Source organism: Tinamus guttatus, unplaced genomic scaffold (genome assembly GCF_059628265.1).
Source record: "Tinamus guttatus ecotype Peru unplaced genomic scaffold, ASM5962826v1 Tinamus_guttatus_pri_ptg000455l, whole genome shotgun sequence".
In the NCBI taxonomy this organism is placed as follows: Eukaryota; Metazoa; Chordata; class Aves; order Tinamiformes; family Tinamidae; genus Tinamus; species Tinamus guttatus.
Window position 1 is genome coordinate 100,070 of NW_028288989.1, and position 27,157 is coordinate 127,226.

The following is a 27,157-nucleotide window of genomic DNA, read 5'->3' on the forward strand; positions in this document are numbered from 1 at the left end:
ATCCCTGAGCACAGCAAGCTGGCTGCATAGAAATCTACTTGTAAAAAAATATATGCTTCTGGGGAATCAGAAAAGGCAAGTCAACAGTGATATACAGAATGATGCAACTACATATCCAAGGCCATGGAAAACTTGGCAATCTCTATTGCTCCTGCACAGAAAGCAGAAATTATCCAAGCATTATCGTCATTCAGTAATGAATGTGGGTATACTGTCCCAATGAGCAGGAAAATCCATTGTTCCACCTGCTTGCCTGGCCTCTGACATCCTTGCAAGGTAACAACTATGTTCAACAACCCCTTTTTTTTTTCAAAGCCTGTTTTGTGACAAACTGGGAAATTGGAACAAATCATTGCTTTCCAGACCAGATATCTTCCAAACACTTTTTGCTCATTCCTTACAATATCCAAAAAGAGTTTTCAAACTCCCTGTGAGCTGCAACTTGTTTCATATAATCCCTTTTGTCATTTTTATGAATCACAGAAGAATCAAACATGACAGCATTTTCCTAAGAAGTGGGCGAAAGCTGCAGGATGTTAACACCTTTTTTGATTCATTCGTATTACTGTTAGAGAGTAAAATATTCATTCTGGCACAGCCATTAGCACAGAAAAAAATAACTGCTAATTTCTATGCTCAAATAATAGTACAAGTACTTTTAATGCTGTAACCATAAGCTGTAGCTTCTATTCCATCTAGGAAAAGTACTTTTTGTTTACTAGTACTATCCAGTTCCACTACCTAAACCCCTAAAACACTCACAGGCACAGAACTCTCTCATATCTCTCCACAGACATATTGGACAAATCAAGCTCCCCACACAAAACAGTTTAACTTACAACTAATACCCTTGTCTTGACTATGGATCGAAACATATTTTACCATGTAGGATGCTGCACTGAGTTAGGAAGCATTTGCTTAATGGTGAGTACAAACACTCATGGAAGTATGAGATAGAAAAGCACCACAAATATCTGTTGACAGACAACTGCAAACTATGTTTAGGTAACCAAAGCACTAATGCACTTTATCCAGTTAAAAATAACTTACCTCACTCCAGTTCCCTACTATCCAGTAGGCCTCAGCATGCAAATTGTTGGGTATTATTAGGTGGCCCTTTTCTGTGACACTTGGCAGAACCCGCTCAGATGCTGCACTTTGGTTTGTGGGAGCACACTCAAGAGCTGGCAATGATGTGCTGTTGGTGGCAACGTCACATAACTTTATTTCTGTTGGGTTGTCAGTCTGGTCTCTCAGATTAGCAGACATTGTGGGCATCACTGCAATGAATGCTTCTTGGGTGGTAACTTCCACAACAGGCACATCAAGACTGATAGGGTTTGCTGTCGTCGGCAATGCCAGTCCTGGCGGTGCCCCACTAATCAGAAGGAGCGTAGAAGATTCATGGTGAGGAGAGGCTGGGGAGAGTGGAGGAGTCGTGTTACCATTCTGGAGGGCGTGAGAGTTCGTACCCAGAACCATGCTCTGGGTTCTGATTTCTGGATCGAGTTCTGTGCTGTGAATGAGCTCAGTTGGTTTCTCACTGCTCCCTGCCGACACATCAATGTCATCAGATTCTTCAGTTAAGTAATCATAGCTAGGAGTTATTTCTGGACTTTTGGTAAACAAGGAGACACGACTGTCCTCACCTCCTGGCGCTTCACTCTTGACCGTAAAAATTGGATCACTCTCAGTAACATTTTCAGCATGCCTTATATTTTCAGTACTTGAGCTATTATGAAAAGGCCATGAAGTAGTACTTTTGTGTGAACTAGTTTCTGTAAAAGCACCAGAATAATTGTAAACATTACTTGATCCAGCAGAATTATTTTGTAATGTTTTGTTGATTGTTCCTTCTTTTTCTGAAACACTACCCAAAGTAGACAACATAGGAAAAGAGGCAGTTACGCTTTCAGACTTGGGTGTTTCTGTTGTTGTGTGGACCCTTGGGCTTGGCACGGGTATAGGTATTCTGCCAGGAGAACCCCGTTTGGGATTAATAGCTGTTTTTCTGATTATGATCTTTCCTCTTCTGGGTCCCAGTGGAGGTATGAGAAATCTTCCAGCAGAAGGACATTGCTGGAGACCACACAGGGCCTTAGAGTTTGGTTTCTTGGAGCTATCACATGGCTCATCATTATTTTTGGCACAAGTGACGTTACGAGTCCTTACTCCACCACCACAAGTAACTGTACACTGTGAAAGAATCAAAATTAATACAATTGCCCTCTTCATTCTGCTCCACATACTAATGAAAATAATTATCAAATGATATCTGTTTATAGCAAAAACATCCACATAAATAGTCACTAACAAAGCCTTTCCTGAGGATCAAGCTGTTAGTTTTACTGATTTTCTGCAAGCATGGAAATTCTAGAAGAATAAACAGCTCATTGAATATACAGCAGTGATCACAGACTACATGATAAAGACATGGACTACATGGACATATGAGAGAATTTGATTTCTGCTGTGAAACAATCCCAGAAATTGTTTAGTTGATGCCTCTCATTAGGTATAAAAAAATGTATTAAAGTTGCCATCAAAAACATATCTGACTGGCTCAGTTCTGGCTGCTCGCAATGCCTTAGTCTCACTCTGAAGTTTTGTGCAGCTCATAGATTCTTGCTGAGTTTATGAGAGAGACCCTTGCAGTGCTTAAGGATGCTGGACTCCAAGGAGACTGAGCTCTTCCATGATGTTCTGCCTCATCAGCTTGACAGGCATCTTCAGGCCTTTGGAAGCTGCTGCTCCACTGAGGACTTTTTGAAATTTCAACATATGCCTCTTAGTTTTAAGTTGCTAAAGCTGCTAATCAGCCAGTGTTAATGGGGATGTTCCATATGTCCTACTGGAGGAAGCCCTCTGAGGATACTAGGGATTTTGACCGGCTAATGTAGCTGGCTTAAACCAGCACTTAAAGCAGTGAGCACCTCTACTGGGAGCACTTTTAAATCCCTGGAATATCTCACCCCCTGTCAGAGCTAATCTAGGTCAAATGGTAATAGGAACATCAGTTACCTCATCTTATTGGTGCTATATTCTACTACCTGTAGAATAACACTAGCTCTGTAGCAACAGGAGAGGGGAGGAAGGCAGAGAGGTGCTTTAATTATGGCCATGTGCTAAAAAAAAATCGTAACAGCTATAATGCTTCATCTGCATTATCTGTTAATTAAGTACGCTCATATCACAAGATACAGGGTGATTTTCTAACAGCCAGATAAGTTCAGTGAATCCCTGCCTGTTAAAAATCTCCCTCTCAGGTTCACCAGCAAACAACATTCTGCAATTACAAATCTATTGTCAACACTGTCACTTGTGTGGGAGAAATAATCCATCTTATGTTCCCTCCTCGATATCTGCAGGGTAGAAATTCATTTTTGTCAGTAACATGCCATAATGCTCAATGACACACGAGCACTTGCTGCATTCAGTATCAGCATACCATTTTGGTATAATTATACTGCTGGCCAGAAACACACTGCCAACTTTTTCCACAAGTAGTTAAAATATGTTGTCTACTCAATTTATAAAACAATCAACATTCGGGGATGATGGTTTGTAAGCAGCATAAGCTGAAATCAAACTGTCACAAAATTCAATTACTTCTTTATCTGAATCTACTATCAAAATTGCCAAGCCTGTTACTGAGTAATTGCATGCAGAAGTTTGAAGAGAGAAGGGAGAGGAGGCATTAAAAAGGAAGGTCTTGAAAGTTTTGAAAAACTCAGTAAACTTCATTTTCATTGACACTTGAAAATGGAAAGATAAATGGAACTTGTTGTATATCAGCTGTCGTAATTATTGGAGGTACATTTTCTTAAGTCAGGATATGTTGCAATCATCATTCTGACGGCCTCACATTCTGAAGTTCATCAGCTGTCAGTGAAATAACTACATAATATTTATCTAACTTTAAGGATGCACAGATACCCAGGTGTTTGTTAAGGGTTCATACTAATACTTTAAGAGCTTGCACGCTGCTGAAAAACCAGCAGAACAGAGATATAAATGAGAAAGAGATGATTATAAAAAACATGAAAGCAAAAGTAGTTTTTTTCCATTCCTATGTATAAAATATACAGCCTCTCCCACTCAGTCCACAGCAGTAATAATCTGCATGGAAGTTTGGAGCATGCAAACAGGCTCTGTTCTACAACAGAAAAAGTCTGGCAAGCAAAACTCTTAGAAATCTCTAATAAGTAACATGTGTTGAGATTTTTTCTAACATGCAGTAGTTTTCTTCCCTCTGCATAGAGTACTCAGAAACACACACTAAGGGAAAAAAGAAAGTAGGAAAAAAACAAAAACAAAGAAAAAAAGTCATCGGTCCTTCTGATTGACTATAATAGAACATTTTGCAAACAAAACAACCAACCAACCATTTAATTCTACAGCTGAGTAGAGTTTACCTCTGTCCAGTTGCTCACTGTCCAGTCAGAAGGGCACAAGACATCCCTGTTGCATGAAAGATGGGTCTTTGGCTTAAGCAGGTGCTGGCATTCGGTGACAGCCAACGCCTGCTCATCGGATCCCACCGTCTGGACGCAAAGCACGGTTCGCTTCTTCTGTCCCGTTGGGCCACACGTGGTGGAACATTTCTGCCATTCTCCTGCCCACCATCTGAAAAACACAGGGTGGTGGTGGTGGGGGCAGTGCGGAAAATATTAGCGGAAAATAATCCAGTGCAAACACATTAAGGAAAGGGTTAGAGAACCTTTTCCTAGAAAACAGTGTCAGTGACCCTCATCCAGCACTTTATGATTGGTGCTTTTTTGTGTAGAGCAGTAATTAACATTCTGGGATCAGATTTCTGCTCCACGCTCTGACACTGACCAGTCCGCAACACACACTGATTTCCAAACAGTAGCAGGCACTTCTAGAATAAATAAGAACCCACTCAGTGATAGTCTTCCAAATCTTTATTTGAGGAACAACTAGGAAGGTTCACACACTGCTCACGCTGCCCCCTTGTTTATCTGTTTATTGTTTTTTGAGTGAGCAACAGAATGAGCAACAGATGAGAACTATGAGAGGGCTGTAATTGGAGCAGAAAAGTAGAAAAGCAGCCATATGTCCTGGGACCTAGCTGGGTGCTCAAGACTGGACCAGGCATTTCTGTACTGCTTTCCTTCAGGAAGTAAACATAAGCCCCTTTTGTGTCTTGCTGCTGATTAAAATAGCCCTCTGCAGATAGCCCTCTGCAGCTTAACAGGCACTGGTTCACTGACTTGAAGATAACTGTTTCCTTCTATTCCAGCATGACCTGTGCCCTTTATATATCCAGTTTACCACAGCCTTTCTCCAGCTTCACCCACCTGTTTCTTGTCACACTGAAAGCAGCGCACCAAATACCTGCGTGCCTGTTGTCTAAAGATACACATTTGTATTTTTGAACATCAACAATAAAAACATTTCAGCTTACAGTATCCCTGACAAAAACTAGACCCAAGTTGCTGAATGAGAAGTCTGTCTCAGCTGTGAACTCTAAGCCACAAAAGCTCCTGGACTTTTTACGTGTTCCTTGGTTCTAAAGCAGGTCATGAGTGAACCTTATGTTGAAAACAAAAGAAGGATAAAATCAGAAAATGCCTTTCTAGACACACACTCAAAAAAAAAAAAAGCATTTGTTTCTGGCTTATAAGTAACACTCTTCTACCACATTTTTTCCTTTCAGGCCACAGGAAAATCCCATTCTGATAAATACACCAACATTCAGTCTAGGGATTTATTACAGTTCTTGGCATACATCCTGCTCTCTCACAATCTCCTGCTCGGTCTCCCCAACTAACAACATTTCTGGCTTCTTTGATTTGCTGACCCTCTCCTGGAATCAATTTATTCTTTGGTTGCAAAAGAGCTGTCACTAATATGGAAGACACTAATATCTATTCATAATCATTAAAAAGAAAGCCCTCAGAGTCACCCAGCTCATCCATGCAACCATCTGGTGCCCTCTGAGGAACACCTGTTCCCTCATCTCTTTAGGTACAGTTTTATTTTAAGCCCCTTGGGACACCAATTGCTTGCTATACTGTCGAAGGCTCACCCAGTGCCATCACTGCCCTGTACAAGGCCTCTGGTAGTACGGTAATAAAAGAATGAAGTATTTCTCTCCTGTCTTTCTTGAGAGGTTTCAGGCTCTTTCACACTTCTGCAAACTAACAAATGGTTGAAAAGCCAGTGTACCTCAGTAGAAAATGGCAGTAAAGAAGCAAAAATATACTTTACAACCTGAATCAAGCCATTTCAGGGTCATTTGCATCTCTTGCATCTGCTTTCCAATTCTCTCAAATCTCCAGCATCTTGCAGGTTGCTGACGAGTCACAAAAGTAGCTTCAAGAGCGTGAATTGCTTTATGAATTTTAATGGCCCCAGACCACACATTTCCAGTTACAGACGTGGTAGGCTGACACTCTCTGCCATCATTTTCCAATTACTTTAAGTGAGGATTCAGGTGTTTGCAGGTTCAAGTACTGAATTCTTAGCACTGAAGTATCTAAGTTTACTGAAGAATTTGCCTTGACCACACATAACAGTACATGATTAATAAGCTACTCCAGGAAGAACATTTTTAAGAAGTTGAGAAGAAAAGTTAAGTACTCCAAAGTTTGGAAATCCCAGAATAAAGATTTTACCCATTTGAAGTTTCATGGTCAATCTTATTGGCATAATATATTATTATAATTATTAAATTATATTTAGTCCTGTAGCTTCTTCCAAAGAATCCTTCCTCATTCAATAAGTCTAACAGGATTCAATGCAAAGGACTGACAAAGCAGTTGATAATAGTAAGCCTCAAGTCCTAAACAAATGAGAAACTTTAACGTGGAAACATCACGAACTCTGCCTCCTTTCAAGTTCTATGGTGAGGACTTCTGAACTGAGGCATCCCAGTGGCAAAGTGAGGACACCAGAATGCCTATCACCCATCTGTCCACTCTATTATGGGGTCCCAAAGAATGTCCTTGGCAGCACGGAAGGGAGAAAAACTTGAGGGACTGCTCTGCAACACACTGTTTATCTAGGAGCTTCTGCAGACATGACATCCAGTTGCAACATAGCAATCAGATTCAAACGTGCAACTGCTGAGCTGAAACACTCCCCTTACTGTACTTCGGGGGTTGGACTAGATGATCTCTAGAGGTCCCTTCCAACCTTAACGATTCTGTGATTCTATGATTCCCAATGGCTTAGCTTTCTGAAGGGTGCAGACAAGGCTGCCTTCATAAAGAGAGATGCTTGGCAAAGAAGAGCATTTGGGGAAGAAAACTTGTAGGTAGCTGTGCTGAGTACAATGTGAGATGGTGACAATTTGGTAGAAACTGAACCTGATGGGAGTCTTTGTCTAGTAGATCAGGGAGCCACAAAGTGCCAGTGGATGGGGTGGCATGAAACTGAGCTATGCTGATCACAGGTAGCAGAGCAGCAGCTGCCTGAGCACGCAGGGAAAACCACTGCCAGGAAGTTGGTGTTTATGGAGAAAGCGACATCTCTTTAAATTGCTTAAAGGAAAGACATGACTCTCAAATTGCTTAAAAGCAATTTAGCACGGAGCACTAAAGAGGGGCTCCTGAAAGCGGGCCCTGGTGCCATAGCTGCGGCACACAGCTCCGCTGAGCCTCCAGGATGAGGCTTGGAAGAAGCCGAAAGGCAAACGCCAGCTCGCCGAAACCCTGCAGGAGTCACCACCAGACGACTCTGCTGTCACGGCATGGTTGGACTCCTGAGAATCCTTCCTGGAGCTCTGTGAGCATTTGTACTCAGTTTTGGTATTTTAAATACCACCTGCCCAGAGCATAGGCACAAGAGAACTCTTCAGTAAAGCTTCTTTCTTATTCCTACCTCTGGTTTCCCAGGGTATTTTCAGATTTACAAGTATAGCAACTGTTCTTAAGTATTTCTTAATATTTAAATAGTTCTTAAATATTAATGCATCAGTAAGTCCCTGTGAAGCTACAGGACTGTCTTATCTTTACAGGCAGGCATGGCATGGAGAAATTGTGCTAACAAATAAACAAAGAAGTACCTGACTTGGGTAAATAATTTGCCTAAGCACTTGTCTTCCAAAACCTGATCAATTAAAGAGCAGTCTGTAGGGTAAAAACATCCTTTCAGTTGACTTCAGCTGCAGCTGTGAGTGCTCAGCTTTTCCATAGTGCATCCAGAAGCACTCACCATGCACTCACAAAAAGGGGAACGTAAAACAAAGAGAAACTTGTAAATATTTTAGATGCAACTTCCTTACTATTACAGTAATTCTGGAACAAAGGCAGGGATAAAATCTGACTGTTTTAGGTGGCAACAACTGCCTTAGATGAGATCCACCTCCTTGTCCTGATGGGTTTCCAAGTTCTGCTGTAACTCAGACAGGGTCCCAGAGCCTTGCTCACAATACAGTCCTCACCTGCGCTTCAGTAGGTACTGAATGAGGTATAGATCCTGTTGAAAAAATCGTGGTATGGGATTTTGGAATCAGAGATTGCTACACACATTCTTTAGGGGCCAAATACTCCCTCCTGTTGTTTGTGTCACTATCTTCTTTCTATTTATATCCAGCTCCAGGCACAGCAGATCTCTGTAAGACTCTGATTTTGGCTGTATCACAGTAATAGAAATTAACATTCTTTGTTCTTACTATGTTGCTGGGGCTTACTACTAAGTTTGGAAGCAGAACTATAAAAGTACAACCAAAGTTTGGAAAAGGCAGATCCCACATAATTTTAAAAAAACTATTTATAGTTGTTCTTAGAAAGTAGTTAGGTTAAAAGGATCCAGGCAAATTTCTTTCAGGGGAGAGCAAAAGTTCTATTCGCAACAGTACAAGTAGTTAAAATTCAACTCTTTTTCTTCAAGTACTATTTGTTGATTTTTATTATGAACACCCATGGAGCTAAATACCTGCTTATCAAAGAAACATATAATGGGAAACATTGTTCCATAGTCTGATTGCTAAAGTCTGATTGCATTCCTGCACAGCAACACCATTCCAGCTTCATACAAGCTGCTGTATCACATTCAAACTTTCAACTGCATATGGTAAACAGCTTTGCCAGTGCTTCTGTGTTCTATGCCAAGACGTTGCACGTGTGTATTGCAATATTTAAAATGTTTTATTTGTCTTGCTTCAGATTGTTTTAGTAGAAAGTGTGGGAAAAAAAATTTAGTCTAAATCATCTAACAAACAAGACTGTTAAGACATGGGTGCTTCTCAGGAACCTGCCATTTAACCTGTTTATAATTAACTCTTTGAAATGGATTAGCAAGATAAGATCTGGCTTCTGTGTTACAATCATTTTGGTAATGTTATTCTTTGCCTATAGCTACTGTCTGATATGTTATCTCATTTTAATTTAGTACTCCAGTAGCTAGACTACCAGGCTCCTCTGGTAGCTTGTTTTCCATTGATGGGATTTAGTGGATCATACAAGGGTTATTTAAGAGATGATACCTTCTCTATTAGAGAGGATGTCCCCCAAAACAACTAGTTCTCTGCTGGGAGGCGTGAGGCCACTCGGCGGTTCCAGGTCTGCGGCTACTGCTCTGACTCAAGGTCCCCGCCGGTGCTGCGTTTGGTGGCATCACTCTTGCCTCTAGCACAGAGCTCATCACCTCTCTCTGCAGCACACACGTTCCTCAGCAGCTTCACACACGTTCTCAGCTAGGCCAGGTCATCACAAGTCACACCTTCCTCTAACATTCAGCTCTTCTTTAGAACCAACAAACCAACCAAACTCACCATCCCAAGTGCTTTAATCTCCTCCTTGCTTTCCAGAGACGTGTAGTTCTCTGTCTGGATTAGAGATGATACCTGCCACAAAAAAGTGGCATAACAACTAAATGCAACTAAAATATATTGTATGTGTTTTCTGCACTCCATTTTGTCAATATTTTGCTCATCTACCTCAGAAGAAAAAATAATCCTTTTCTCTACAGTGAAAAATGATCTTGAGAAATATCATTCAGACTGACAGTATTTAATAGTTTTCTGCCTGGACAGCAGAAGAGCGAGCTTGGTTCACCTTTAATGTAATTCTGTGCTCTGTCTAATAAGGCACGGATCCATCTCCCTCACTTTCAAAAGCAGGACTGAATAAAGAAGTCACTTAGACCAAACGGGAATAACTCAAACTTATTAGGAACTTTGGAAAAAATAGCACAGCTTAAACTTGCTATATGTACTAAGCATCCCCATACAGGTGGATACTTTCAGCTCTTAAGTCAGTTAGTTAGTAAATTTGATTTACTGTCAATTGCTTTCCTGGCAAACAATACAGAATTATAAAAAGATAATGGTTTATTCTTTTAAGAGTTATTTGTATACAATCTCTAACAGCAAAGGCATATATACCAAAAGAGGCGTCATATACGTTGAGAACATACATGGAAAGAATTATTTAAGCAGCTGTGCAATATTTCTTATATTAAACCTTCACGAAACTCATTGCTGGCAAACAAAACATAATATACACTTAAATAATTATAATTACTTTGACATGATTTGGAACTAACTAGAATTACTAAAGACAGATTGGTGTATTCCAGTGTGATACAGCATGTCAGAATAGCACGATAAAAGGTTTCCAAAGAAAATCAAAGATAAAGACAGTCCGTATCTAATGTGTGAAATAAAAAGCACATAGTGTACTGCAGCAATGAATACAGGGCCTGTCATGTCACTTTGCAACAAATGCAAACAAATGCAAATTGCAACAAATGCACGCACCCTACAACAAATCACTTCCATGGCTTGTTCTCACCTGCTTGCAGTGATTAGATTTCCTTGCCCTAGCCCCTAAAACAGCAGAACAGAACAAGAACAGTGATGAACAGAAATGTTATGGAAATAGAAAAAAAATGAACAGTGAAGGAAGAAAGTTGCCCTTCATGGAAGGGAACAAATACTGAAGGACATGATAAAATGACGTCAAATAATAAAGAGTTATAAAGAAGGTGCAGCAATTAGTTAAAAATAGGAGGATATTTCCACCTATTCTGTCTTACAAAGAAGTAGAGCTGTACCCAAAAATAAAAATAAAATGAAAAACAGCATCAAAAGCTTAATTTCTTTGCAAATACACTTTTGGAAAACAAAATAATAGAATACTGCTTATGCTAGGAGGAGAATGGGATTTTTTAAATGATTTTGTGTGGCTCGCATGCACACCCTGCTGCTAACCCCGACAGGACAGAGGTCTACACAGATGGGATGTAGCAGCCTCTGCCGTTCACAGCACAGACTGGAACTCATATCAGAATTTTCTTAGGGCAGCACACTATTATTTTCCACTACTGGGGTTCTGACACTTCCTCTGAATATTCTGGGAGTTGTCACTGTAGCCGACCACAGACAGCACACCGATCTGGTACTGGAACCAACTCTTTTCAGTGGCGGTCACTGATAGAACTAGAGGAAACGGCCAGAAACTGAAGCACCAAAAGTTCCACAGAAACTTAAGGAAAAATTTCTTAACAGTGAGGGTGCCAGAGCGCTGGAACAGGCTGCCCAGAGAGGTTGTGGAGTCTCCTTCTCTGGAGATCTTCCAAACCCGCTTGGACGCAGTCCTGTGCCACGTGCTGTAGGTGACCCTGTGTGTGCAGGGGGGTTGGACTAGATGACCTCTAGAGGTCCCTTCCAACCTTGAGCATTCTACGATTCTATGATTCTTTTGAATAAAGGCCCTGCTTAGCACTACGGGAGCGCTCCCAGTGCCTGTTACCTGGGTGGACAGTCCTTCTCATAGCATTTCTTTTGCCGTCCATTTGGCTGGGTCGCTGGGTCACAGAAGGAGTTCTTGATTGCTCCACTTCCCTTCCGCATGCAGTGGGCAATCTGGCGTTGCACCCCTGGAGGAGGAACAAAGAGAAGGATAATCCTTGAAGGCAGTGGGCAAACTGCAGGAATCCTCTAGCATAGGGAGTGCACAGCTTTTGCTCCACATCTGCAACAACAGCTGTGGGACAGATGCATTCATACAATAACATATAAATTCCAGCATGTAAGCAGGGCAAATAGAGATGCACACATTTCATCAGAAGTAAAAGCCAGCACTGCTGAATGTCTGAGCTAAGACAGGCATGAGTATCCTTTAATTGAGCTGAAAGAGTGTTAGGCAGAGCTCTGCTGATTTTGTTAGCTCAATTATATTAGATACACTTTGCTTTATCACAATTACACTGCAGCCTCCTAAGTGGCACTTGCATGCCTTGAAATCACACCCAAGTTTAAGGACTGTGAATACTTCTTGGATTACTCCAGGATAAGAGGCAACCCAGAGCAGCATGAGGCTACACACAGCAAGGAGGTTCTTGTCGATTTATTTATCCACTTCTTCAATTAATTATGCAGAGGAAAAAAAGAAAAAAAAGTGTTTCACTAAAAATCTAATCTGTAAATACTAATGCTGCACTGCATTCTCAAAAAAAAAAAAAAAAAAAAAAAAAAAAAAGGTCTAGAACTTAACCTGAAATAATGATGCTATAATACAAGGGATAAAAGTCTGTTTTATATCTGACTGACATGGAGCACTGATTGCATGGGACAAACCACCGTAATGCAGAGAGACAGAGACACATCCCAGACTTACAGTGTGGCTTGTGTACTAACAGTTCGACCCACAAAAACTCCCACTCAGCTATCAGAAAGAAACAAAGCCAGCCAGCCTCCCCCCACAGGGAGCTTTGCAATAATTTGAAGTACATCCTTTGCTGCAAATCCAGTGTATAAAGTTGTGCATCATTACAATTTACAAGACTAAGTGATGCAGCTGCAACATTGGCATTGAACTCAAACAAATCCCAAGGACTCTAAAAGACAGAAGAAACCTTGTTTATTAACTCCTGTTAAATTAACTGCACTGTTAACTCACGGCAATTATTATGCAGAGGTTACATTACTGTATCTCTCTGATTTTTATCCTTACCCAGGGAAAAAATGGTCCCAATAGCTAGTATTAATATAATGTCAGGGATAAGTACTATCACATTTTGCAGTATGTTTAGGAATGAAGTTTTCCTTTTCTTTAATGACTAGTATGGGAAACTATCTGGAAAACAAGAGCAGCAATCCCCATAGAATAATACCTGAAAACTTTCTCTATATGACAACAAGCCCATATATAACAATTAAAACATATTTCCTAAATCTTCATGCTAGCGTTACTGCTATCTCACCTCTTTTGTGAATTCACTCGCAAACTTGTGACTGGGACATATCAGACAGCACAGTACCGATGGCACCTACGACAGCATGAATTCGGCTCACTAAGTCTCCTGCTATGAGGTTTATTTTCTGGAACGATGATTAATTTCTCGTTTTCTCATTAATCCTGCTGGCCAAGACCTGTCCCGCAGCGGCACCGCTCCAAGCAGTGGGTCCTTCCTGCTGCAGAGCCGGGCTGCCCTGAGCCCGCGCTGCTTCACGCTCTGCAACCTGACCGGAATAGCGAGCAACCTTCCTGCCTGATGCAAACAAGGAACTTCATAGAATTATGTTCCCATCCCTTCCAAAGTCATAATACAAAGGCAAACAAGCCAGAGAAGAATTCTTTCCCTCTAATAAGCTTTTTGAGCAGTGTTTCAGCTGCCGTAATTCACTTCAAAACTGCTATGAACCTTTTGCAGAGGTCTTGCTTAGGGGCTCTACATCCTCATAAAGCATTTGCTGTTCACTGGCATCAGTAAGCTAATTTATTCAGCCCTTTAGTTATACAAATGCTACGAATGATAAGTGAATTCACACTGTAATTCCAAAATCAGTAAAGTTCTGGGATGGGCTTAAATGTTAAAAGAATAGATAAATGCATATTTTTTCCATCACAACCACAGGAACTTAAGGAAAAATTTCTTAACAGTGAGGGTGACAGAGCCCTGGAACAGGCTGCCCAGAGAGGTTGTGGAGTCTCCTTCTCTGGAGATCTTCAAAACCCGCTTGGATGCAGTCCTGCGCCACGTGCTCTAAGTGTCCCTGCGTATGCAGGGGGGTTGGACTAGATGACCTCTAGAGGTCCCTTCCAACCTTGAGCATTCTATGATTCTACGACTATGTACATTTCACTTCAAAAGTTGGAAGAAGTGTTTGCATGCATATGTGCAGCTGTGTACACATAGACTGATGTTCATAAAGCAGACAAAATACAGTTAGGTTTCTAATCTTGAGCTTGTTTAACTGGAAAATATTACAGAACTAGAAAATTAGTCACTCGCATTGACACACCTCTATAAAAGATTTACACGCTTATATAACTCATCAGTACACACAATCCTATTTAAGTCCGAGATTAAAAATTCTAGTATGCTTAAGGATCTAAGTTTTAATGAGTTTTTTAAAACTCTTCCTAAAGGGCTCTGAAAGAGGTGTGTTTTCTTCTGGTCATCCTCACTATTTCTCTCTGACCTCAGGCTAACTAGTCCATAGCTTGTGGGGGGAATGTGTGAACGTGTCAGTTGGATTCAGCTGGACCTTGTCCTGGGCTCTGATGCCCACTGCAAACATCTTGTTTTTTCTCATTTCCTCACTTCTCTAAAGGCACTTTGGGTCTGTTTCCACCTCTCAGTGCCATTTCACCCCTAACAGAGAAATGGGAGATAAAATTTCAAACACTGTGCTCTGATTTTGCACTTTGGTGTCAGTTGGAGATCATTTGGGGTTGGAAGGTTTTTGAGACAGAAATTAGAAATCTGTGGGCAGAACATCCCTCCGTTATGGCAAAATTAGAGGTGAGAACACAACAGCTGAAGGTCGTGCACTTCCAGAATAGAGGTACAAAATATGTATGCAAAGGAGCATGTCTGCTGGCACACTTTATGTGAGCACGTAATTTCCAACTTGCACATCACATTAGCTACTCCCTAAGAACAGCACTTCAGTATTTGAATGAAAAGATTACAGTCACTGCATGCACAAATTACTTATAAAATACAAAAGCCAGCTTTGCCATTCCTGCTGTTTTAAAACTTAGGTGCATAATCTTAAATAAAAACACACTGACCTTTATTTTTTAATAACAAAAATACAAGTTTAGGACTAAATTTCACTTCAGAAACACCTGGAGGTAATTTTGCAAAATAGCCCTGATAAGTGCGGTGAAGGATTTAAAGGGCACCTACCAATTAACCCCCCCACACAAATCTTCTGGCTAAGTCCTTCTGCAAAGCTTTGAAAATTTGCCAGTTATTGGTCTAATCTATTCAGAAATTATTTTTTTCAGATTGCCTAAAATTCTCTTTTAGTTAGAGCTGTGCTATGATTATTGTTATGTTCAGTGCCACTCAAAACTCATTCTAAGAAACATGATTACAACCTTTAGACTGTAACTGAATAACTCAAGGTTTACATTTGTAATTTTTAATGGATTGTTATAATGGGCAATTGGTCTAGAAAAGGAAACTCAGTGAAAACTTTAAATTCCTCTTCCTACAGAAAAGCGTAAGGGTTTTATGTCCAGCCCTGAGCGTGGGCTCTGGAGGGACAGGCTCTTGTCTGGAAAGAAGCTGTGCACAAAGCCAGTTTGCAGGATACCTCCTGTTTGCACACACATCCTGATGGCAAAACAATCCCTTTCTGCATAAAGCAAATGGTAAACCAAGATTCAAACTAGGCTATGATGAGGACAGTGCAAAACTTACGATTTTTGTTGTAAATTATCCCTTCTAGAATTTGTTTGTCATTATATGGATTGTAATGTCACTACCGGATTATTTTCTAGACTGCAAATGGGTATCAGGCATGGCATTGTTTTCCCTTTCTTCAATGCAGTATTGTCTGCTAAAGAATACACTGATTTTTCAGACATATCTTTCCTCTTAAATGATGTTATTGCAAACTAACTCTCTTTGAGAGCACATAAGACAGAGAACAACAGAAAACATTAACATATTGTGAAAGATGAGGCCTCTATTTCTGGGTTACAAAGCAGTGGGAGAAGGATATAAGCCAGGGCACAGCCATGTAGGTGATGTTATCTTGAGGCCAAGAACCTTTTCAAAAATACCTGGAAGGAGCTGCCCTGGGTGAACTCAAAAAAGGGATGTGGTAGGATAGGTGAGGCTTTCTAACCAGAAATTTAGGTAGGTAAGGACTGCCACTCAAAGCTGGTTCAATAGCTCACCTTTCAGGCCCTCCCTTTTACCCTGACAAGCCACTAGTTTATTATTTACCAAACAGGAACTGCAGAAGTCCTTGGAGGTTATTCTACTACCACATTTAGTCTAAACAAATGCAACTTTTCTTATCTCCTTGACCTCCACTCTGGACTTGCTTTAAGTAAAACTTGTTGTGTAGCAGCCTGATAGAAGATAATCTTCTCACAAGCCTCAGTACGCTTTATCTTAGAGACCTTTCAAAAAATCTTCAGACGTCCATGGCTTGGCACAATAGGTCTGTTACTGCCAGTGGCATTAAATTCTGAATCTAAAGGAGACGTTCAGATAAAATTAATCTGCATTCAAACTAAGAAGGAAGTTTTGCGGAAGTGGAGAGCTCTGTTCCCTAATGCCACTTGGGAACATTCGGTCCTGCTTATTCTGCTTCCTGGTCCTGAACTAGACTCGGGGGGATCAAACCACAATAATGTGCAACCGCCTGGGACTGGGACAGCCAGGTTCTAGGTCAGCAGCTACTATGATGCCTGTGCCTTGATAAACGCAGCAACAATTTACAGCTTCCAAATAAATGTGCTGACAGAGAGGTGGCGTCTCCCAAATACTCCTTCCCTGCAGCAACTGCCTGCTTCCGAGGCTGCGGAGCTCCTGGGAATCCTGCTGCTCATCCCGCTGCATGCAGCTCCATCTCAAGGCTCAGGGCTCAGTAGATCCAGTTAGTTCAGCCTCAGCACTGGCTTAGCAGCACCAGCCTGAGTGATGCATCCCTGATGCGAGTGATGCACAAAGCTCTATGCTAGTGCTTCCCATTTTTTCTGGGCTGGGAGTGCCAAAAACCTGCCTTCAGGGTGTATCAGCAGATGACTACATTCCCCTTAACACCTGCGCAGTTCCTTTTATAGATGCTCCTATTTAAAGGGAAAGACAGAAAAGCATTTGTCCATCTCTCGAAGGCACAGGGAGACCTGAGGAGGTTTCTGTGTCCCTGCGCTTGGATCTGCGCTGCCTCCCCTACCTCCCCTCCACAGCCTGAAATGTGTCATTTCCACAGATGCACAGAACAAGTCCGTGAGCACAGGACGTGTTTATCATGGTAAAAGGTGGAAGTCACTTACTAAATCAAAATTGAAAACAAAATATATCCAGTAGCCTTCGATGCAAGTAGCCCAGGTGGCAGTCAGAAATTAAAGCCAAACCACATAGCTCTTTAGCCAGACAACAGCACACTGAATTGTAATTTTATTAGTGAGAAACACCTCTGGGAAAAAGCAGGTGACATCAAAGAAAACAAAATCAGCAGTCTAATAGCACTTTTTTTTCTCTTTTTGTTATCATGCCAATTGTTAAATTAAACACTGTCCACAGCAAGATAACACAGCCAAAATTTACAAATGGGTCATCAAGCAAAATAGTTGTTTTGGGAATATACTTAAATGGATTTTTTTTTGCCAGCTAGGGAGAGTACAGCATTTTGTGATGAGATTTTTCTTCAGAAAAAAATATATACATATACACACACTTTTATAGAGATATAAGAATTTTTTAAAAAGACAAAAAAGCACAAGCTTCGGGCCTTTAATCATTATCAGATTGGCTTACTCCTAGCATTAGCCTCATTTCATTGATCTATTCCAGACCTACTTTTAGATCTTTTCCAGATTTTCATTCTACTTACCTAGGTTAGCATATGGCACAGAACTATAAGTAAAATTGTTCTCAAACCATTGTGCTGAGGGTGGCAAAGTGGTACAAATGCTGAAAACTAACTTAAATCAACTATTTATAGAGAAATGCACAAAAGGTACTTATTGATGTGAAATAGAAAAGGTTTTTTTGTTATTTTTTGAAAGATCCAGTAGAGAAATCAAAGCAGGCTGTCAATTAAGTGTTCCAGATAAGGGGATTAGTGCAAACGATACTGCAACGAAGTATAAATAAAATTAGTTTTTCATTTTGGTTCATTAAAGTTGCAAATTTCAGGATAAGCGTAATTGAAACGTAGTTGCTTTCAACCATCAAATAACTTATTGTCAAGCCAATATGTCTTACTATCTGATGGCTTTTTCACAAAACGCAGATTAAAGAATTTTACCTCTTCGAGGAACAGAATGCTGCCAGGAAAATTTAAGGCAAGGATGAAACCTGATGGTAATGAAGACAACCAGTAACAGAGAAAGGAAGTGAGGAATTACCTTTGCCACATGTAACACTGCAGGCTGTCCAGTCTCCATACTGCCAAAAATACTCTGGCTCCCCAATCTCATTCTCATGGCTTTCTTCTTTACGCACAGTGTATTCATACATGATCCCAGGGTTAGTCTCTTGAAAAAGCAGCTGGAAAAAAGCATGGTTTATTTAATTACTTATGATTATAATTTACTGACGTAAAGCTCTTAAAGTGTGAAAGCAGAAGAATTAGCAATCTCTAAAGCAGCTTTCCCATTTTGCAGCCTGCTACCAGTTCAAAAATGAAGACTGGCAAGCCTTTAATTTGCGTGTTGGCAGGGCTGTGTATGCCCCTAAGACACGGTTGTTTGCCATGCACTTCTGTGAGCGCAGCTGGGAGGAACTGGGTCAGCATAATTGGAATCCTATTGACTGTAAGAAAAGATCGTGCAAAGTCCATCCAAGACTGCCTGAAGTGCCCTTCATCAAGGACTATTGCCTAGCCTCATTATAAATGGTAATTTCCCTCCCCATCTGAAATAGCTCTTACAAAACAGCCAGTAGGTCAGCAAATAACAGGTTTTATTCAGATATGCTTCAGGATTTTTATTTTTGGTGTTTCTGTCATTCAGAAGGAAAATTCTAATTGCTAAAACCAAATCAAGAAGTTTGTCATTAGCTGATGAGAGGGAGGAAAGGAGAACATCTTCCAGGGACAAAACAGTGAAGCAACAAACTATTACTCTTCCTTCTGATTATCTCCTTGACTCTATTCCTGATAGCGAAGTTGGGACACCCACCCATAGGGCCACTTTCTCTCCAGACATTTAAGGTGTGGAAGTGGCTCCCCTCAACACCTTGAATATTGATTGCAAGTATTCACTGGATACACAGGAAGGATCTATTTATGGAATGAAAAGGAACAAAAGTGTTTTTAAATAATTTACAGAAGCTGGTTACATTTCAGGTAGAATTGATAAAGCTACATAAAAAAAGAAAAAGGGAGTAAAGTTAGCCAGCTGATGCCAACCAGCCCAGTTTCACTTACTTTAAGCTACTGTTTTGTGCTCAGCATACACCAACACTACTGTCACCCTTCCCAAGCTGCTGCTGCTGCTGCTTAATACCAGCTCTTCTTGTGTGATTAAGGATGTGATGCATATCACAGCCCCATGTGCTAACCCAGGCTGGCACAGGAGGCAGGGAAGCTTGGGCAGAGGACTGACCAGCAATATTCTGTGGAAAGTAGTGCTGGAGTATATTATTTTTTAATAATTGTGAAACCATTTTCAGGTAGGGCAAATTACCTATCAAACAAGGGGTATCTTTTTCTACAAAACACCTCAACTCTTTTTTGAAAGACTACATATATAGCATGGCTTATATCAAAATACATATTTTTTCCAGACTCCTTTTCAAATACCCCTATGTGTTCTGCTGCCATCTACACTCAGCAAGTTCTGCTCACGGTCTTCTATTTACCTGTATCCATACTGATTCGTTGGTGGGTCCTGGAGCAGTCAGATTTTCCAGATCACCAGCTCTGTCGTACTGAAATATTGTTCCTGCCACTTTGTATTCACCATTCCACTGGATGATAAAGCCTCCATTCAGGTAATACTTTTCTGGGTCTTCACTTCGCACAGCAAGGAAGTTTCCAGCTTCCGCCACTTCTGTGACTTTGATGCCTCTTGCACCTTTTGGAATTAGCCCAATATCAACATATCCTAAGAGACAATACAGGTTCATGGAAACAAATGCAAAAAAATACAATTGCACATTACTTATTTGTAACTTCATATCCATTCTCTTAAGTCATTTAACTTCCCGCTGCCTGTTTTCCATCTTCAGACTTGCTACTGCAAACTAAAAGCCATTCAAATGCCTCATATTACTAAGAATAGTGAAACAGATTATATAAACTACTAACTTTCATAAGGAAGTTAAATAGCTTTCATGTACAAAGTTATCTATAAAAGGAGATGAGATTATTGGTATGTGTTTTAAGAATGAAACCAGAACACTTATCACAGTTTTGTTTGTGCAACAGGCAAAGCAACATGAAAATCTGTGCTTCTGATCTTATGGAGAATTGTTACTGCTAGTGAATGAAAACTGCAAAAATAGTAAGTATTAAAAAAAAAAAAAAAAAACAGAAAATAAAACCATTTTTTTTGCTGTTACAACTGGACAGGCTTTAAAAGTTGGATGGGTGACAGGTTTCCAGGCAGGAGCTCTGGAGTGGAAGCTGAAACTCACACTGGTGTATTTTAAGACTTGCTACTGGATGAACGTGGTGCCTCAGTTCTTACTCTATGTGGCTGAGGGGAGAAATTAAATTCTGGAATTTGAATCCTGTTCACTTTCTTTGTGTAAATCAGCTTATCACTTTTCACTACACACTCCCATGATTGAGACGGAATGCATCGGGCATATTCGGTGATCATTATCTAAAGAATATCTACGTGGGCTCCTTGCAGTTAAATTCCATATATTTTCCTATGAAAATGCTCAGTTTTCTGGTTGCCATTTTTTGCAAGCTTCCAAGACTGACTGTGGAGATTCAAAATATTTAGCCTTTCATAAGTAAAGAATCCAATTACATTCTGCAAGATTACTGAATAAGAAACCAGAGACAAGGCCTAGTGATTCTCCCAAATATTTTCCACTTTCAGGCAGCAGGAAAGTATTAAACCCAGTGTGTGATAATGTAACTAAAGGCTTGATTAGAAGGCATGCTCACAAGTGTCTCAAATTAAGATAGCATAGAAAATTTCAATTATGTCACTTCCTGAGAGCTTGGCTTTGCAACCCTGATGCCCTTTCCCAATATCTTTTTGGATCTAATTAGAATAACATTTGTTCAAAACACAAGTATAACAACAATATATTTTTTTTTCCTGTTAGAACATGAAGTCTGTGTCCCCTCAAGTTTTTGCTTAATTATTTTTGTCTAAAATCACTTGCTGTTGCTCATAAACCTGATTTTAAATGTATTTTAAATGTCTGGTGATAGATTTTTTCATGTGCTAAATATTGTATTCCCTTTTTTTCCCCATTAACTAAGTTATCTCCCACTTTCCCCTAACCTCACACTAATTTCTGTATGCTCCTAATTACTGCTGAGAATGCAATATAAAAAATAAACACATGCAACCCCTGTTGTAACAACAGTGCTGTTGCAGTTGAATGGCTTGTTTCTATTCTGCCTTGCCATGAGACAGGAGAAATTCTACAGATCAGTCAATAATCAGACCCAGCTATTTCTCCTTATCACATCAGCCCCCATCCTGCTCTCCAGTCTGTCATATCTGTGAGCTTCTACATCTTACAAAATGTAACTTCTCTGAGGCTCAATTCTCCTCTGTTTCGTGTGTCTTGACCAGAAGGCTCTGGGAGCAACCATGAAGATATGGTGTAGAGAAGAGCACAGGCTTCCAGCAGGGTGTTGGGTTTGCAGGCCAAGGCACGGCTGGATTCAGCCTTCCCATGAAAAAGAGGAAGCACTGCAGCTGTGATGGTAAGGGAAAAAAAGCACAGCCCGGAGATGGTCTCTGAAGTGAGGAGCCAGGGGAACTTCCAGACTCTTGGATCTATGTTTGCATCATGGCTGTGTCCAGGCTCCATTTCAGGGCTAATTTCAGACACTTAAGAGATCTCTGCCTGATGTTTAGTTTACATGAAAGGTAAAACACGGGCAAAAGAGCACCATGGCATGGGTTTGATTCAGTCCTGATCAGGAGGTTATGGTTCCAACATAAACCTCCAAGTCTGGCTAAGCGCAGACTTTGTTCCTCACTTCATCAATTTGCTAAAATTCAGTTTCATAGGAGTGATGTGCACCTAATTTTACTTTCTGCAGTACTACATCTGCACCCCTATATGTCCTTATTGTAAGAAACGAGCTAAAGTCAAACAATTAATTTCCTTTCACAGAATGTCCTATTCCCCTTTCTTGCTATCCACTTACTCCACATTTGCCACAGTGCTAACCTGTTGTCCCTTCTGCCTCAGTCTTTCTTCGACCCCAGCTCTCCCCCTCACCCAGCACAGCAGGTCTCTCTCCTTCCCGGGCTGTTTGCATCCTTGTGACTGCTCTGCTGTGCCCAGGGAAAACTCCTCTGCAGCCACCACTACAATGAGCATAAAGTCAGGGATTTCCTCCTCTCTTAAATACCTTAAACAAAAGCAGATCCTTAATCATAGGAGAGCCTGTGACTTCTTTGCCCAGGCCTAGAACCTGCTTTTCACTGTCCTGCCCATGCTGCAATCTTGGTAGTCATAAATAGCCGAAGTGACTTAAATGATTTTTCAAACAAAGCTCCAAGTGCGGACCAGGTACTTGCTAGCATTAGTGTCAATACTGGAGACCATCTGTGCAAATCTGATTTAATTTCCACCATAAAGCGCTAATGGAATCAATTACACACATGAAATATTCACTCTATTCACTTCTGCAGCTGTGCTGGAAGCCTCTGGACCACTATGCCTGTGCTGCATCCATAGGAAAGACAAAGCATTTTAAATGGAAATTCGAGTAACCACAAAGGTTTTAAAGTTTTTTTGTTGTTGTTTGCTTGCTTGGTTGTTTTTTTTGAACAGGAGTAGGTAAAACCTTAGGTAAAACTGTTTTCTGTACCCTGCTATGAAAGACTGAATTATTACAACTCTTTACTAATATTTCGTTAGTCTGATTTGATCACTAGTTAATTTGAGGACTTACAATTTGAGGACTTACAATACAAGTTTATGGCAGAGTCTGCAAGAGAGAACTTCACATGCTTGCCAGTCAGAAATAAAAAAAAAGAGCCACATAGTTTGAACAAAAATAAATTCCTAATTCCAGTTTACCGCTTGTGGAACATCAGGGCAAACCACACATCTTAAAAGCTCAATGGCTCACAGGCTCCTGTCTTTCCTGCTACTTTTCCTCATTTCTTCCATAATGGAGTTAATTTCTGCAGAAGAGAAAGAGCCTGCAGAAGACATTCACTCTATTGAATCTAAATGCAGTGACAAAATAATTTTACTTAACACACAAAATCCCTCAGTGGTTTCTCTCAGTGAGGCTTATTGAATCCTGGGGCAAGAAAAACGAAGTGAAGATATAATACTGTATGAATTTAAATAACATACAAGAGATGTCATTTTATCCTCCCATGTATAACTGCTTCAGTTAGCCTGGACCCTTTGAGAAATAATGTTATTTGAAAAGAACCTTCAGATCATTTTCATCCTTGGAGAACCCACACACAGTCAAATGCATCATCACACTCGTTCTGATCAGTCTCAGCTCTCCCCTCCCTGGGCCAGACTCTATACTCGGATACAGCCCACACTGGGCATCTTGCAGCCCAAGGGGCTTGCTGCCATTGGCAAAGACAGGCTCAGTTCTCCCAGTGCAGATTCAAACCCGTTAACCCTTCAGGGAGCTACTTTGCTCACCTTCTGCCCCAGAGACATCCTACAGAAACTCGTACAACCATCACGCATGGGAAGCAACTGCAGTGCAAACGGTCACTGTAGCCGTTTGGATCAGACAGACTGGACACTTCAAAATCAATCCCCAGACCAGACACTTCCAGCATTTCCTTCGTACTTTTGCTCTCCCGAGAGACTTGATCTAGTTTTTCTTTTTTCCTTTGGTGGTTAATCATATTCATTTGTAAATGCACCTGCTATTTGGGGTTTTATTATCTGCGTAGAGACCTGTTGGTCTCTAACAGCATTTTTATTAGACAAGGTGAACGAATCCTTTCTGGCTCAAGCATGATTCACTGCGAAGCATCATGCATTTGCCATTTGCTATGCAGATTGATAGTTTGCACAGTCACTCAGTTTGCAGTAAGAGCTATTTGAGCCTTTTTTAGGGAGAGAAATTATTTCAGCAATAGAAGAATGTTTTTAAAAAGAATTATTTTTACCAAATCCTTCACTTTGATTAAACATCATCTTCACTGTATGACAAGCAGAGCCATCTCCCAGGCAAACTCCACACTGGTCTTCCGTCGCATTGGAGTTTATCTCATAATCACAGCCAACAGCCTAGAAGGAAAAACAGTTTCAGAATAAGCATGGTCTCCAAAATAACATACTCAAAAACTCCTTTCTCACTGCCTCCAGGGTACCCTGCCCTTCCAAGAAGAGGGAGAATCAAATTCCTGGAATAGTGCATGTTCTATATACAGGAACTAACAGCAGAGATTGTTATATTTAGCTTAAATTCACATGTACTGTATGAAAGTAAGTTTTTTCTTTTTTTTTTGTGATGAGTAAGCACCCATGTCTTCCCAGGAATTCAGTACAAATACAAAAGAAAACCATCTGACATACTTTGAATTTTATACCCATTTCTTTAGATTCAGACAACAACCCTACCTGTTTATCCTACTTACTTAAAACAGAACATGCTCTAGACAGACAAGTAGGGGCATAAAATGGTAGAATCAGTACTAAGCCAAACACGAACCAGAATTTGGTTCCTACCAGTGGAGAAAGTTAAAGAAGAGGGAGAGGCAGAGGGAGAGGAGCTCTCCTTCTCTAAGGCCACTGCTGGTGAGGCAGAGCACAGGTTCAGAGCTCACTGCAGTGCCTCTGTCTTGACGTAATCAGAGTTCAGCTGCAGGCAGAGAACTATTCCCCAAACTCCCCTAAAGGCATCGTGATAATAATACTATAAAAATATGCCAAAGAAAGAATTCTAAAAATGTATTCAGTTCATTTAAAGTGATTTTAAAAAGTTGTATTTGGAAACTTAAAACAACTTAGCAAAGCAACTTCCAAAACAAAACTGAAAGTGCTGTTCAACTTTGCACTTCTATTTTTTATTGATAACTGCTTTAGAAATAAAGTGTTGCCCTCTAAACCACATAATGGTGCACTTGAGCTCCTTGATCTCATAAAGTTAATTAAATGATTCCTGTATTTTAACTACTATCATCACACTCAAATATTAATGAAGTTTAAAATATATATTAACAGTGATTTGTATAAGACCCCACCATCATTACAGAGGGGCTGGTTGGGGCTCTCCAGTTAACTGAATCTCCAGTTAGTATCACTTTTACTATGTGTTAGCTTCATCCATAGCACATCTTCATGGACTTAATGAACACAGGGCAACATGATTGTCCAAGGAGTGTGCTTCAAAGTCATCTTGATCATCCTACAACTTAATTTAGAAGACTTCTCTTCATGCAAAAAAATGGGATATATTGATTTTTTCTTTCTATTTAAAGGATGCAAAGCCAGAACTATAAGAATATCTAAGATCATTCTCTGCTATTTTTCTTTTCAAATTGAACTTTTAGGTGCAATACCTGCTAAACTGTAATACCTTCCTGAAGTATGAAACTCCAGTTTATCCCCTCTTTTGATTCTGATCTTATGTTACTTTCAGCACAACAGCTACCATAATGACTGTAATCTTCTGACAGGAAAATATATCCATTAGATTAATCTGGGTATAACACATCCTTTATATTCCAATATTTTTTTCTGGTCTTTTAAGTGCAAGAAACGCCTGAACTTTTCCTCTGGGTACCAGTGATAAAGACCAGCTAGAGAAAGTGCTAAAAAAGAGAAGGCCCCAAGTTAATAGCTGTGTGAAATCATGTCACATTTTGCATATTATTCCAAAGAGACTCATGTATCACTTAGTGTCAACACCCAATCAGCATCTTTGATACCTGCTGCAGAATACAAACCTGTGCCAAAAAGCCCTGCAGCATTCTCAGTTTATTTCTTTCTCCACGGAAAGCCACTTTCGAACTCACTGATACTGTAATGTCTTTTCACACAGGCATACCTCAGTATTAAAGTATTATGTTTATGAGCAGTACAGAATGTTACAGAGATAAGCACATACAAGGTAGTCTCATGACCACATTTTTGCCCCCGGGCATGTAGCTATTCTATTAAGTATGGATTTAATGAAGTATTCCAAGTGCTTGAATACCACTGTGATAAGAGCAGGATGATCCCTTATCTCAACAAGAATTCAGATTTTACTCTTCACCTGTAAGTCAAGGACGCACTATAGTTGATACTTAGCACTGCCGGAGAATGTAAATAGGTAGGCAAATAGTCATTTTCCTTAAAAAATGCTTTATTTTGCACTACATTTACTGTACTATCAGCATATCTGTTAATTGTCTATAAAGATAGCAAAGCCAGTGCTGTCAGGCTTAGAGCTGTGCAAGAACCAAGCTCCTGGAGTCTTGGGGAGTCCTGCATGGACTCAGTATGACTCTAGTCATGGAGTCCTGAATATTTTCTATTTACAGGGGGGTCACTTGGTGTCTCCATGGGCTGCACTGCGCATCAGTTCACTCAAGACACCTGACAAGTTTCTCACATGCTTCTGAATTTCCCTTGGCAATATCCTCAGATCATCAAAATATGATATCACTGGGACATGACAGAAATCCCTCTGTCCCATACGATTACCGCCACAGAAACTCACATTTTAGCTTTCCTTTAACACTTGAAACACTGTCAATATCTGGTCAGACATCACCACTCTTGTCCATACTTGTACCAGGGTGGGTGCCAGGATCCCCTTGATTGAGGCCACCCAAATGAACACTGCAGAGCAGTAATTTACTGTACCGCAGTAAGCCACCCTTCATTTTATCTCCTGCTGCCATTGATACAGTGACATTTGTATTTGGCAACATGTCGTCACCTTACAAGGCCATTAATAACCACTACAAACTGTGAGACATGTTTCCATGAGTTGAAGTAAACAGCTCCAGCACTCATTCATTGTAAATATGCACAAACTTTAATTTCGAGGCCCTGCTCTACCTCACCGCTCCAGTGAATATCACATCATTTCTGTCACTCTTATTTCCAGTTCTTCCTCCTCCCTTTTAGTTGCTTTCCT

At 40.4% G+C, this 27,157-nt stretch overlaps 1 protein-coding gene across 1 annotated transcript in view; it reads right to left on the bottom strand.

The window, feature by feature from the left end:
* ADAMTS12 (ADAM metallopeptidase with thrombospondin type 1 motif 12) overlaps positions 1–27,157 on the bottom strand; it is a 137,299-nt gene that overhangs the window by 12,059 nt on the left and 98,083 nt on the right. Inside the window, exons 14-19 of the mRNA XM_088532112.1 lie at positions 24,195–24,315; positions 19,753–19,997; positions 18,297–18,438; positions 11,724–11,850; positions 4,416–4,626; positions 1,051–2,196 (exon numbers count right to left, since the gene is read on the bottom strand). Coding sequence (XP_088388238.1) covers positions 1,051–2,196; positions 4,416–4,626; positions 11,724–11,850; positions 18,297–18,438; positions 19,753–19,997; positions 24,195–24,315 — 1,992 coding nt within the window. The remainder of the gene's footprint in view (positions 1–1,050; positions 2,197–4,415; positions 4,627–11,723; positions 11,851–18,296; positions 18,439–19,752; positions 19,998–24,194; positions 24,316–27,157) is intronic.